This window comes from Gymnoscopelus microlampas, assembly GCF_963454915.1.
Source record: "Gymnoscopelus microlampas genome assembly, chromosome: 3".
Taxonomy (NCBI): domain Eukaryota; kingdom Metazoa; phylum Chordata; class Actinopteri; order Myctophiformes; family Myctophidae; genus Gymnoscopelus; species Gymnoscopelus microlampas.
Genome location: NC_139940.1, coordinates 23,610,532 through 23,625,531, shown reverse-complemented (window position 1 = coordinate 23,625,531; position 15,000 = coordinate 23,610,532). Strand labels below are relative to the sequence as shown.

Here is a 15,000-nt window from a genome sequence, read left to right as displayed (position 1 = left end):
TTTTAGTCTAGTTTTTATTTGTCGACGAAATTGTCAATATATTTAGTCATAGTTTTTAGTCATCGTAGCTTAGTTTTTATTTAGTTTTTATTTAGTTTTCGTCAGTGAAAAAAGGTAATCAACGAAAAATGTTCATCATAGTTTTAGTCGACGAAATCAACACTGGGCTGTACTAACCTGTCTTGGTCTGCACTGCGGAAGCGGGGGAGGATCATGTGGCGGAAGCTGCTGGTGCGGTCCAGTTTGGGCTGACTTTTAGCCCTCTTGATGGAGCCCTTCAACCTTCTACTGAGGAAACTCTAGAACACGAAGGAGAAGAGGAGGACCAATGAGCAGTGGTGGACAGTAACTGAGTACATTTACTTGAGTACTTAAGTAAAAAAAGAAAAATTGTATCTGTACTTATACTTGAGTATTTGTATTTTTGGATGCTTATGACTTTTCACTCCCACTACATTTTAAAAACAAATATTACTTTTGACTCCACTACATTTCTAGGAAGGGAAAAGGTACATTATGAATTAATCACTTAAGCCCTGTTTCAAATGTAATTAAAATAGCCGATGTACAAGCTCACTTTTCACTATTATTGATATTCTATTGATTTTAATACAGCAATTTGATATTAAAAATAAAATGTACTTTGTAATTTATTATTTTGAAAGTTGCTCAGTCAAATGTGTACTTGAGTTAAAGTACTGGAGCACTTGCTTAGTATTGAATAAAGTATTAAAGTATCCAATAATACAAATACTCAAGTAAAGTGCAGATACTCAAAGAATGTACTTGCCTTACTCAAGTAAATGTACTGTACTTAGTTACAGTCCGCCACTGAAAGTACGTGGCATGGAGAGGAGAGGGGGAAGTGGGTGAATGAACCCAGGGGGAAAAGATGGATTTGTGGGTGTTGTGATCATGATTAAATAAATAAATAAAAGATGCAAATGTCAGATGTGCATTTGTCCCAGAAAGAGTAGAAATTATAGAGACCGCGAATTCCACAAAGACAGTGTGAAATGCAGTAGAAATTAATACAATAGTTAAATGGATAAATGAAAAGTAACCTGAGGAAAATTCTGTGAGCAGGCACACATGAAATGTGGTGCATGATGAAGGAAACCAATAAGATTCATCTATTATAGTCCAACAAAAGGGTACGCCTACACACATCCATTTATGAGTTTATGAATGCTGAAGTGTCATAAGGTGGCCAACAGTGGGCAGCGGTGTACCATAGTGTAGATAGATGATCTGCATTGTGGTAAAGTAATGGTTGTACAGTTTGTCCTATGTGAGGCTCCATACTTTACATTTCAATGGCTGATCAACAAATGAATGTTAAACCTAGATTGGAAAGAATGGTTTTACAATAATATAGACAGCGGTTTAAGACAAATGAAGTTTAGAACTTTTAAAATGCTACTCAAGAACAATTGTGAATGGAATTGGTGGCATTTTTCTTTTAATTAAGAGTTGAAGGTGAGAATGAAAAACAAGAGCATTAGGAATCCTGCAGGTTTCTTAAAACAAAATTTCTAAATGGCAAATGTTGCATTCACAGTCAATATGTAATGACCATTGATTGAATACTTTATTGGCTTAACCTCTGAGAAGAACATCAGAGCATTTACCAAGAAGATGCACTGCAAGAGCAATATATATCAGCATTGTTTAGTGGGTAAATCATGAGAGGGAAACGACACCCAGTCATTTGGAATGAGTTGAATGCCTTTGAAGCCTGTCTTGGGGATATGACTAAATACTTGGCTCCATCTGTTGGTTCTATGCTAATGGTCTGAATGACTAATGCTGGCTTGATTATCCAGTCTGTCTGACACTTTAAGTTTTAAAAAGTATGCAACATCTAATCATAAAAGTCTGTAGCACGGTGAACCACACAAAACGGAGGTCACACAGGGGCTGGGAGAGGAACTCTGCTCCAGGAGGGCTTGTCACGTACCTCAACAGGGGGCAGTGGTGCGATTGCGATATATGGTCCCGCCACTGGACTCGGAATGGCGGCCCTCCAGTCTCCTCCGCCCCAGTATGAGAAAGGGGGGAAGGAGGAGGAGACGGAGGAGGCAGTGGGTGAGTGACGGGGCAGGGGGAGGGACAGGGAGGGGGAGAGGGGCAACGAGCGGGGCAGTGGGGGTGTGCTGGGACCCTTCTTGGAGCCTCTGGGCAACTGGCATGGGATGCCCAGAGGGAGGGCCAGGCAAGGGGAGACAGTCAGGGGGAGCATGGGAGAGAGGAGAGGCGGGGTTCTGCGCGAGCGGTGCCCGCAGGTGTGCTGCGGGGCTGAGGGGAAGGGCAGGGCGAGGGACAAAGAGAGGGACGGGGGCAGCGAGCGGGGGCGGGGCCACCGGGGGTTACTCACGGATTGTCGGAAGGGTTGAGGGGGGGCGGCGGGAGGGGCCTCCATGCTCGGCTGCTTAATCCCGGCGGCAATGCTCTTCCGCCGGGCGCGATGATCTATGAAAGAAGCAAGTCGACAGGTGAGACACGCAGAACAACCGAGAAACAGAAAACAAAGATGCTGGAAACGTGTCAACGCTATTACTGTGGGTCAAGTAGATTGAGTAACTGTAGGAGAGAAAAGGCAAGGTATTTACATAAATAAACAGACACAACAGTGGGGTGAACAACAGTGGTTTTGTTTATTTTGATTGATGGGAGCGCCTGGAAGAACGAAAGCCGGAATGAAACAAGGTACGATCTAGATGGAGGTCAAAGGTGAGGACAGCTGGAAATCATAGTCATGTGGGCTTACCTCCACCCTCAGCCTAGCATCCCGTCAAGGGGAAATGAACAAAGGGGAATGCCGTAAGTGGAGTGAGTGTGTGTGTGTGTGTGTGTGTGTGTGTGTGTGTGTGTGTGTGTGTGTGTGTGTGTGTGTGTGCGTGTGTGTGTGTGCGTGTGCGCGTGCACGTGCTCGCTCGTGTGCTCACACGAGTGTGCCTGCGGTCGTGGGTGCATGCATGTGTGCGCGTGTGGCTCAGCTACTGGTAATAGAAACGCAGGGATAGATTTTATGCTGTGATGTCAGACAAAGCGAACATTAATAGTCTGCATGGAGTGCATGAACAGAGCAAAGGATGGGTGGGGGGGGGGGGTTGCATGGATCAAGGGACGAGAGTGTAGTGAGCATTAAACAAAAACACTTATTGACTTCCGTCTGCGAGTCTGTGCCTAAAGCAGTGAATTATCCGGTAAGGGAATAAACCCTTCCATGAATGAGGGATACAGTGTAAAGGCCTGCAGGGCCTGCTGGAGCAGCCCACACTTAAATCTCACCTCCGGTGCCCTGTAGGTCAACGATCACACTTGGTCGTTAAACCACTCTCACCAAGCCAAATTTCAATCGATTTTTGGGATATCATGTTGTCATACAGTTTCCAGACTAGAATGACAGCAACAGTGTGGACTGTGGAATATATTGTAACTTTTTTCTTTTCATTCCTTTCATGCCCTTTCCTCTTTTTATTGCCGCTACAGTAGCACCTCTGGGGGGGAGATACATTATAACCCTGTTACATTTGTAGCTAAATATTCTGACTGTTATGTTCTCTCTCTTATTTTATTCTTCCTTGCTATCGCAGTGTGTCTACTTCTGGTTCTCTATCTCATTCATGTTAAGTCAGCCCTCTCCATGCTCTCAATGTCTCTCTCTTTCTCTCTGCCAGCCTCTGATCAGACAGGTGCACTAATACTTAGGTGAACAGCGCTCCTCGCCTGCATGAACTGAGAGACACACACAAACACACACACACACACACACACACACACACACACACACACACACACACACACACACACACACACACACACACACACACACACACACACACACACACACACACACACACACACACACACACACACACACACACACACACACACCTCCTCTCCCACATAGTTATTTTCCATAATTCAAATAGTACATCTATCCTTCTACCTCTCTTCAGTGAACTTCAGCCCCTCATTTTCTATCTCTCTCGCGCTTTCTTTCTAAATTCACAGTTTCAATTAAAGTGAGAAGAGAACATGCAGGGAACAAACTGTATGTACTGTACTGTAGCTGTATTTGTCACATACCCAGTCTTTTTGTTACCCTTGGTGAATGGAGTGATAAAAGGACAGACAGCTGTGGGCAGATATGGTAGTAGCTGCAGTGGTGGACACAGTAATGAAGTATATTTACTTGAGTACTGTACTTAAATACATTATTTGAGTATCTGTACTTTGGTATTTGTAATTTTGGATACTTCTGACTTTCACTCCAGTACATTTCAAAGACAAATATTGTGTTTTTGTATTTCTGGGGAGGGAAAAACTACATTATGAATGAACCACTTAAGCCATATTTCAAACAGGGAAAATGTGTGAGATTGTAGATCAGCTATTTTCACTTTTATACTATCTATGTGTCCGGGTAGCTCGGTCGGTAAAGCACTCACATTTTGGCCACAAGGTCATGGGTTCGATCCCGGGCACCGCCAACTCAGTGTATGAGTAACACGGCTTGGGTGCGGCAAGTCGTACGGTAAGTACTGCGAGCTGTATAGGCGTTGAGCTCCACCTCAGCAATCCATCTCCCAGGGGTCTAGCGCATTGAGAAACAGGGATAGACTCCTGCTCTCTAGCTGATACCAACAATAAGCCTCTCAGACCTACTTACTTACTTATATTTTTTTAACATTTCTAGAAAATCTTTACAAGTACAAATTTGACAGAGCAACTTTCACTTGTAGTTGAGTAATATTTGACCAGGAGTATCTATACCAGTGGTTCTCAAAGTGGGGTCCAGGGGCTCTCAGGGTTGTCACGTTCAACCCAGATTTAGCTCTAACAAGAGATTAAATTTGTTCTACTGCTACAGTGTATGCCACAAAAATGTGGAATGCCCTACCAACAGTCATAAAAAATGTGAATCCTTGCTCTCCTTCAAAACCGCTCTTAAAGAGCACTTACAGGTGGCTGCAATTCGGAACTGGAACCGTGTAAAAAGTCAAAGCCATACTTTGACTCAAGTAATGGGGGTTGAGTATTATGTCCACCACGGCTAATGTGCCACTAGGTGCTGAACTGTCACTGTGATCCACCTTGCTGTGGAGGGAACACTCCATTAACCAGAACACAGGATCTAAAACAAAGAACAGAAAAACGGCTAATAACTTTCAACAGTTCACAGAATGGCTGCGTATCAACAAGGGTTGAGACGCACCTGCTGTGTTATCAGCCAACTCCCTTCCCACACGGTCTGGAAATCCCAGCAGGACTACCAGGGCAGTTCCGACAGTAATCTACTGTATGTACAGTACGTATGTATGTATTGTACTATATTACTGCTATGCTATGACACCTGAAAGTGTTGATCAAATACAATTTTCTTTTTCGTGAATAAATAAGGCTATGAAATTATCACCCGGCATTTGTCCGCAAATGCCCAGGTGATAATTTACAGTATATTTATTAACTACTAGGTATATGGGGGGGTATATACAATTATCAAGATATTTTTGTGTCATAGGAATGTATTATTTATCCTATGTTCTATCCAATAATAGGGGCATACACTGTAAGTAGTTAAAGGGACACTATCATGATGTTCACCATTATCTGTATTTGTTGTAGGGCGAAAGTCTCATTAGCAGCCATAAAACTGAAATTCTTTTGTGCTGAAATCTTTAATCTGTTACTCTGTTTGCCATGTCACAGGTGTAAAATCTGCAAATGTGAAAATTATGACAATTACAGCACTTCCTTTTTTTTGCCATTGCCCTCAGTGGCCATGACTTTGTCCCTTTTCACTGTGTTAAAAGCTAAATAGAGGTCTTGACTACACTGATCATGTAACGGCGGCCATAGACTGTATGGGGGAGCCAGGCGTGACAGTTTCTTTTCGGGGGGTTCAGGGTACACAACTCTGGATATACACACTCTAACAGATTCTTATAGGTGACTGACTGCTATTCCTTATAAAGCCTTAATCACCAGCAATTAACAGGAGCCTCATGCCTGGGAGCTGGGACCACCAGAGTTCACATTATCATTATACAGTGCGTCATAACCACAACCACCGCAATTAAAATCCCTCTGAACAGCAACATCTAGATGTCCTTCAGAAAGTAATATTTCCCAAACTACAGTAATTAGCTTTGCCTCCTCCAGAGAAGGCAGAGGTCCAGTGGATAAAGCTATAGACCATCGGTTCTCAAAGTGGGGTCCGGAGACCCCCAGGGGTCCTTGGGAGGTTACCAGGGGGTCCCCAGCAAAATTAGTTAATAAAGCGTAACAATCATTTTAACCCCTTTATCCGTATTTTATACTTTGGCTATTCAAAAATAGCAGATATACAAGCTCATACCACGGCACATTTTTTCCAAAATAGCAGATTTACTGTATGAGCTTGTAGATCTGCTATTTTGGAAAAATCTTGAAAATGGGTTACAAACATTTTGAACACAAATCTTTGCTTCTGGGGGTCCCTGGCACAACATATTTTCAGGTGGGGGTCCGCGGCCACACACATCAATTTGGGGGTCCTTGACATGAAAAAGTTTGAGAACCACAGCTACAGTATCTAGACCATGGGTCTTTACAATATAAGCAGACAGTCTGTGAATTGACTTACTGCTCCGGCCCTTTGGGTGAAAATAATGTGTATATTGGTCCCATTTTTGCCAATTTAGATTCATACACTTCAGAGAGTCTTTGCATTCTATTCTCATGATGTGTTTGGCTTTATAATATGGCACAATGCCTCATTGATGCTATTTGATTACAATCACGTTTGCCACCACGATGTACTGTACTGTATGTGATTACATACTATGAATATCCACAGCTGAACTTTTGGCATATTATAGCCTTTTCTACTCTATATAATCCAAATTAAGTGATTGGATTAAGTGATCGAGTGATAATGAAAAAAAAACCTTTTTAAATGTGTAGACTATCAATCAGCACACTATCTTGAATACTTTCACTTTTCCTTTCCTTTCCTGAGAAGGCTCTGATCTTTTGTTGTGTGCAACAGGATGCTACAGATGTTCTACCAGTCTGTTATGGCCAGTGTTCTCTTCTTTGGAATTACGTGCTGGGGGGGGGGGGTTCACAACAGAGCGGCTGACACTAACAACCTAAACAGGCTGGTGAGGAAGACGTTCTCCGTCGTGGGAACCTCACTGGAGGGGGTGGCGGCTTCATAGTGATGTGCGGGCCGACCCGTAGCCCCCAGGTCCCGCGGGTTTGCGGGTTGCAGGACAGGCTGGGTCGTTGATTTATATAAATTTTTGCGGGACGGGTTGGGGCGGGTTGGGCTCCCGTGCGGGGCGGGTTATAAAAAAACCTGACCCGCACAACACTACGGCTTAAGGTGCGTATATCGAGGAAGCTGGATGCCATCATGGAGAACCCCTCCGACCCCCTCCACCTAGATATAGTGGGGCATCTGAGCAGGAGAGGAAGATTCACACCCGGGGTGGAGCTGTATGAGACTTGGGCATGTCCTTTGTGCCAGTAGCTATGAGGATTTACAACAAGACACACAATGGTCGCTCTGCCAGGTCGACTGTAACATAACTTGGAATAATAGATGTATCAAGGGCTCTAATGACACTTTTAGGGTATGGTTATTGTACTGATTACACTGTGAACACTGTCACTTTTCTTTCGCATTGCACTAATTGAAATGGAACACTTTATTTGATTGGCATTGCACTGATTGTAATGGACACTTTATTTGTTTTGGGGCGGGCTGTGGTGAGGACACTGTTACCTTGTGTTGTTGTTGTTGTTTTTCTGCATAGTGCAGCATACAGTAGTTGCATAAGTGTATACTATTATATGTATACTGTATTGACGGTGCTTCTTATTGTTTTCTTACCTTTGTATTGCTGTATACAACAGAACTTTCCTTACTCTGTACCTGTAACTCTGTAACTCTTAACTGCTGTGCGGCCTCTGGGCGACTGAAATTCCCCCACGGGATCAATAAAGGTATCTATCTATCTATCTATCTATCTTTAGCTGTTCCACATCCAAACGCCGACTGGCCATAGCAGGGAAAAGGAGACAAAACAGACAGGACTAAAGGCTCAGTTTGTCAGTTTTCCAGCATTCTTTCACATCACAGACATTAAGCAGTACTTTCCACTACTAATTTGAGTGTGTCACTGTTCATCTTTACATAACAATGAGATGGATTGAGATTACTTTTACTTGACTTCTGCTTACCGTGCCCCAGGATATTACTGAGGGAACAATAATCAAGAATAAAGAGAATTGGCCTGGGCCGTAGTGTGGCGGTCCAGGCACCCTAGGCTGCAATGCCAGCTTGACAGCGTGTCGCGGGTTCGACTCCCGATCCCGACGACCTTTGCTGCATGTCACCCCCCCGTCTCTCTCCCCATTTCCTGTCAGCCTACTTTCCCTATCTATCCCTCTCTAAATAAAGGCATAAAAAGCCTAAAATTAAAAAAAAATAAAGAGGTACATACAGGTACAAGGTCCACAAGCCTGTGCTAACACAACGTAAAAAAAACAATACAAATAATGATAATAATAATAATGAACCTAGAAGAAGTAAACCATGTCAGTAGGGTGAAATCATGACCTCTACCACTTCACTCTGCGTTTGGCAATGAAGGGCACAGTGCTGTATGACATTGACATAAAGCATCCAGCCTTCAGGACACACATAGACGAGTGTCCATCGCAAATTGAATTGCTAAGAACGTAGACGGCGTTGTTCGGCACGTGCCAAAAGGCTGAATGCATGGCCACACTGTGCCGTGGTTTTCAATGTATTCGTGCTTGTTCAGTGTCTCTCAATATTCAGCAATTGATTGCTGAGTTTCTATTCTCACCACCTCCCCTTTACAGCATCATTGTATCCACATATTAATGGCCTTTTACCTTAATGTAATCCATTAAGCATTTCTTTGAATAATTCTCTGACAAAGGCAACAGTCTGGAAAATAAAATAAAACTGGATAGGTCCATTTAATTCAATTTCTCACTCACTTGCTTTTGATCCAAACTCAGGCTCTTTATTTAGTTGCCATGGCAACGTCCCCCCCCCCCCTCCGAAGTACCTTACGTTTGAGTAACAGACAGAAAGAGTGTTATAAACACTGTAAGGAATTGTATGGGCTAATGGATCCTACACATAATGCATTCTTGGCCACCATAGGCTAACACGCACGCACACGCACACGCACGCACACGCACACGCACACACACACACACACACACACACACACACACACACACACACACACACACACACACACACACAGATGCTGCAGTACATAGTTGGGCATGATTTAAGGCCAGAGTGAAATATACTGGTCCAAGAAATAAAAAATAATAAGATAAATCCATTGGCAGTATCAGGATCTCTGATGAGCTCTTACACACTGTGCTTGCGGGTCTGATTTCAATTTTAGTCATCAAAGCTCTATCGATTTTGACATGCATACTTTTATATTTAAAAGTGTCACATAATTACTGGTTAGACATACAAATGGCGTACGAAACACATGGACACCTTTCAGCTGAAAATAAGTCATTTTTGAGGAGTGATATGGTCATGCAACAAAGTATAAATCAAGACTCAGTCAATGATTCAAGAGTCATTAGGAGACATGATTGGAATCGGTAGTGCTGCTAAATGTTCTCTGTGTGTCCCCTTTTTATTGATTCCACGCATCTTATTATATTCAAGACTCAAAACATATGGTTATACCAACTGAGAAGTATAGGCATTCAATCGTATAGCATCAAATCTGTATTGATGGAGGTTGCAATCATCACATCACCCCAAAAAACCTACATTTGAGAAACAGTTGAGAAATATACAGTAAACGAATATGCAGTGTGTGTGTGTGCGTGTGTCCTTGTGTGTATCACACAGGGACGTCTGTGTGTAATTGCACATGCCTTTGCATGCAGAGAACACCGCCTACGGCTTACGCAGTCCAGTGTGTCCACGCGTATGTGCACACATCATGCGTGTTCACATGCATTTGTGCGTAGCCATGTGCTGGGATGCGTGAGAGATGCTGTGCTTGTTCATTGTGAATGTAAATCTGATGTCAAGCTGAAAGCTGAAGCAAGAGTGTGTGGGTGGAAACCGCTTCCAGCTTAGTCCCTCTGAGAGAGAGAGAGAGAGAGAGAGAGAGAGAGAGAGAGAGAGAGAGAGAGAGAGAGAGAGAGAGAGAGAGAGAGGGGCGTGCAAGTGAGAGACGGTAAGAGAAAGAGGCAGAGTTAGAAAGAAAAACAGAGGGAGAGTCAGCGACAGAAAGGGGAATTAAGAGAGACAGACAGACAGACAGACAGACAGACAGACAGACAGACAGACAGACATAGAGGTGCATAGTTGATAGAGTGGGAGGGGAACAACTCACAGGAGTAACAGGAAGGTAAGCTAGAAATGATGAAGGCGGGGGGCAGAGACAGCGAGGAGAGGATACTAAGTGTATGTGTAGGTGTAGGAGGGACAGTGCAAGAGCAGGACCAAGAGGGGAGGGAGAGAGAGAGAGAGAGAGAGAGAGAGAGAGAGAGAGAGAGAGAGAGATAAAGAGATGGAGACATGGAGACATGCAGAGAGCGAACAAGAAAGCGACAAAGTAAGATACTGAGAGATAGAGAGAGGGAGGGGGGCAGTGAATAACGGTAGAAGAGTAGCTAGAGAGAGGAAGGGGAGTTGGAGGGAGGGAACACAAGAGCCAGAGATGGAGGCTGGAGAGGGAGTGGGTGTCTTAATAGCACTGAAACGCTCTGGGCTTTTTGTATGTTTGCTTTTGTTGTGATAGAACACTGGTTGACTCCCTGCTTGCTTTTGATCCATGAACTACTGTGACTAAAATCCAATGCAGCTTTTCCTGTATTTGAAAATATGATGCAGCGGTTAGTTATGTTACATAACCTTATGCATATCTGATCACATGTACGCTCAAACTGTAATTACTACTGCCACAGTTTCTTTTCCCTGTGTAGCTCAATAAATAGAGCACAGCATTCACACGGTCATGGTTGGGGGCTCCATTTCTCATGTATCCCAAAGAGTAGAACATGTTCACTGTTCTTCAATGTCAGGGCAGGGTTCATTCCCATTGCACAATAATGTTTTGGATAATCATCCACAGCATACTTATTTTGCATGGCGTAGGCCTATTCACTTGTTTCCTAGGCTGTGTGTTTTCCACTTCCTGTCGGATTTCATTGGATTACATTAGTCATCTGACCAGTTTCATTGGATTTCATTGGATCAAATCGACAGGAAGTGGAACACACACAGGAAGTAAAAAGCCTAGGAAACAGGTGCAGTTGGCAAAAAATATGGTTTATCTTGATTTAATTTACTTAGTTAAGTCTTAGTGATATATTATTCAAGCAATAATATACAAATGATTATATCATGGCTATGTTTTTGTTGTTGTTGTTGTCTCTGCCAAGCCGAAAGGCATGGCCGAGACTATGTTTTGCACCCTGTCCGTCCGTCCGTCCGTCCGTCCGTCCGTCCGTCCGCGTGGTTCCGTCTGTGAACAGCTAATCTCTGGCATGTTAGCTGGATCGCAGCCAAACTGTGCACGCACACTCCCTGGATGCCAGAGCAGAACCTCTGCCCCAAACCTTTCAGGTGGGCCTGTTATAGCACCACCAGGAGGCCGATTGCAACAAAAGAAAATTGAAAGTACTACAGACTTTGTCCAAACATCACACAAATCGGTACACAGTATCTCTATAGTCATTAAACGAAACAGGTCTTTTAGATTTTTCATATTCCATCCTGATTGGCTAAGATTGGCTTCCAAAGTTTGCAAGACTGCTCCGCTTTGAACGAAATGTCTCAAATCATGAACACAGCGTGCGATTTCCGTGAAACTTTGCACGCACACTCCCACAATGCCGAGAAAGAAATGCCACTGTTTTTACCTATAACTGCACCGATCTGTGTAAAACTTTGTATGTGCACTCCCAGGGACAATGACAAACCTTTGCCCTGCATTTTTCACATCTGCTTTTTATAGCGCCACCAGGAGGCCGACTTATGTAATACACATTTATTGATATTACTCCTTTTATTACTACTTTTATCCAAATTTCACGCAAATCGGTACACATGATCTCTATAATCATGTGATCAAGACGAATCTGTTCGATTCTTCATAGTCCATCCTGATTGGCTAAGATTGACATCTAAAGTTTGCAGGAGTGGCCGGTTTGCGGTGAAACTTTGCACGCATATTTGCACTACGTTTAGGAACAAATGCCACCCTTTTAAGTTTGCCCTATTATAGCGCCACCAGGAGATGTTTTGACAAAACAGATTTTGTCCAAACATCACGCAAATCGGTACACATTATCTTTATAGAGAAGTGATCAAGACGGCTTCGTCCAATTTTTCATATTCCATCCTCATTGGCGTATTCCCAACATTGCTGACCCACAATAACCTATACCTGACCTGTGCTTCGAGGAGCACTTTTTCTAGTTGGGTATATTATTGCTTATATAATATGGCTACCAATGATTAGCAACAACATTGACTCTCAATTTTAACCAAAAACGTTATGTTGCAATCTAGCATAGCAGTGGGTTATCATAATTATACAATGCAGAACTTCAATGTGTTCCAATGGGAAGTTCCAATTCAACCATATTATAAATATTAACGCAACATGACATGTTATACTGTATTGAAATATCTATCTATAAATGCACGGTATCCTATGTAGTGTGCACATAATCTCTGTTTCTGACTGTGGATCCCCCGCATATCTCAAGAACCGTCGGATCGATCGACTTATTCAAACTTTGCGTCTATCGGGAGTACAGTGCAGAGTCGGAAGTCGGTTAGACCAGCACTTGTCCAGAAATGAAAATTCACAAATCCCTATGTACAGTATCTGTCTGTCTGTCTGTCTGTGTACCTTTTATGCCCATATACTGTATGGATTTCCCTGAAGTCATCAATATGACGCCATAGTATTGACATCATAGACGGCCCTGCACGTAGCCCTAGTATTGAAAACAAGCAGAAAACTGTTGCCTGGCATTGCCTGGGTTATTGCACTATATAGCAATGTGAAATAGGCGTCCTCGACAAAGGGAGCCATCACGTGACCCATTGGTTTCTACAGACACGTTTTGAAGCCACTTTTTCGACAAATTCAAATCCACCATCTTGGAATTTACGGTCCGGAAAAGCAACTGGAAACTAATGCTATTGGCTGGAAGAGCAGCGAGGGCGGGTCTTCACTCAGTAGAGCCAGTAGCATACCCTACTTACCAAACGTATATCATGGTAATTGAAAGAAGACTAAACTAGCGACTGAAAGCATAAAATATTTATGACAGTGATTACTAAGGTAATAAAATCAAGTGTAAAGTCCGGACAAATCTCCATTGTAATCAGTGACGTGGTAATCCTTCTGCAAGACCATTAATGAGAACTGCAGGCCTGAAAAGCACTTCCTTATTGGCCTCAAATCCAGCAGAGCTTGCTTGCTGCCTGGGTTCCATCCAAGCCCCCAGAACCGAGAGGGAGCAGTGAAGCGCATTGGACATGGTGGCCAATCATAGGTACTGCAGCTTATTACGGCTGGGGCCAGACACATGAACGAGCGAAAACGGTTTCGACCAATGGGCTCGATTCACAAGCTTGCACACAGGGTTGCGCACAGAATTGACGCTTAACGTGTCACATAGGCCCCAAATAGTCCCCGCCCGTAACATTTGCCAACTCGGAAGAAAGGGTGAAAAGCGAGTACGCGCTGGGTGAGCAACTCCACACAAGTGGATGGGCGGGGATTTCCGGTGCCCTCTCTATTATTTTTAACTCTTTTTCATTTGTTTTAACTCTATGGTTCCATCCACGTGAGCTTGTGATGTCACAGTGATGTCTGAGTGTGACATCATCAGGGTAATGTGTATTTCCCCTGGAGAGCGAAGTCAAGACCCACCTAACTCTGCCTCTGACTGGCTAACCCTGATATTTCACCCTCCCTTAACCAATCATCATTACTACTAGTGACTTTTCTGTTTTGTCTCTATATTAAATGTCTTCACTGAGCTTGTAGAGCCGCTTGTCTGCGAAACTTTTTCCCAGAATAGGGATGCTGGGCTTTAAGTGGTTAATAGTACTATAGTGTAGTACTATATTTGCTCCAAAACTATGAATGGGCTATTCAACTCTGCCTCACAAGGTCCGGTCAGACTATAACATTCACACTTTTGTTAGCAAGGGTACATTAACTAATGGGCATTCAAAAGAAGGGGGGGGATAAAGTGTTTTCAGCATGAAAACATCCTGCTCCTGTGTCCCAGAATGTATCTACCTTGAGATATTGAGTGCACCCCCCCCCCCAACACACTCTCTCTCTCTCTCACACACACACACACACACACACACACACACACACACACACACACACACACACACACACACACACACAGACACAGACACAGACACACACGCACACGCACACGCACACACACACGCACACACACACACACACACACACACACACACACACACACACACACACACACACACACACACAAGCACTTGCGCACGCACGCACATTAGTGAGTACTGAAGGGATTGGGTGCAAAATCAGCCTATGCTAAGCTGTACATTTACTTCAATAACTTTTTACATTACTTTGGAAGTTCATTTTCTCATTGTTCTCCCGAATCCGGTCTAGCTAGATCCTCACAGTCACAGACTCAGGGAGGCGGCATCATGGTTTGTAACTTTGTGCAAATGGGGTGAAACCTGAAGCATCAGTCGTTGACTCCAGTTGTATTCTTGCATCCAGTTATATGAGTACAACAATGGGATGGACACACACATGGATTTCAGAGGGAGATGGCAAATAAAAAGGCAAACAGGTTCCTACCCAGTTTTGGTGAGATATGTTGTACTTTCTGTCCACACCACTAGAGACAGTGTTTCTGGATATCCAATCTCTAGCAAACCCCACAATA

The 15,000-nt window shown here is 43.5% G+C and overlaps 1 protein-coding gene across 1 annotated transcript in view; it reads right to left on the bottom strand.

Moving 5' to 3' along the window:
- The window catches only part of syngap1b (synaptic Ras GTPase activating protein 1b), a 161,972-nt gene that overhangs the window by 45,947 nt on the left and 101,025 nt on the right, over positions 1-15,000 (bottom strand). Inside the window, exons 5-6 of the mRNA XM_084052810.1 lie at positions 2,378-2,472; positions 178-299 (exon numbers count right to left, since the gene is read on the bottom strand). Coding sequence (XP_083908936.1) covers positions 178-299; positions 2,378-2,472 — 217 coding nt within the window. The remainder of the gene's footprint in view (positions 1-177; positions 300-2,377; positions 2,473-15,000) is intronic.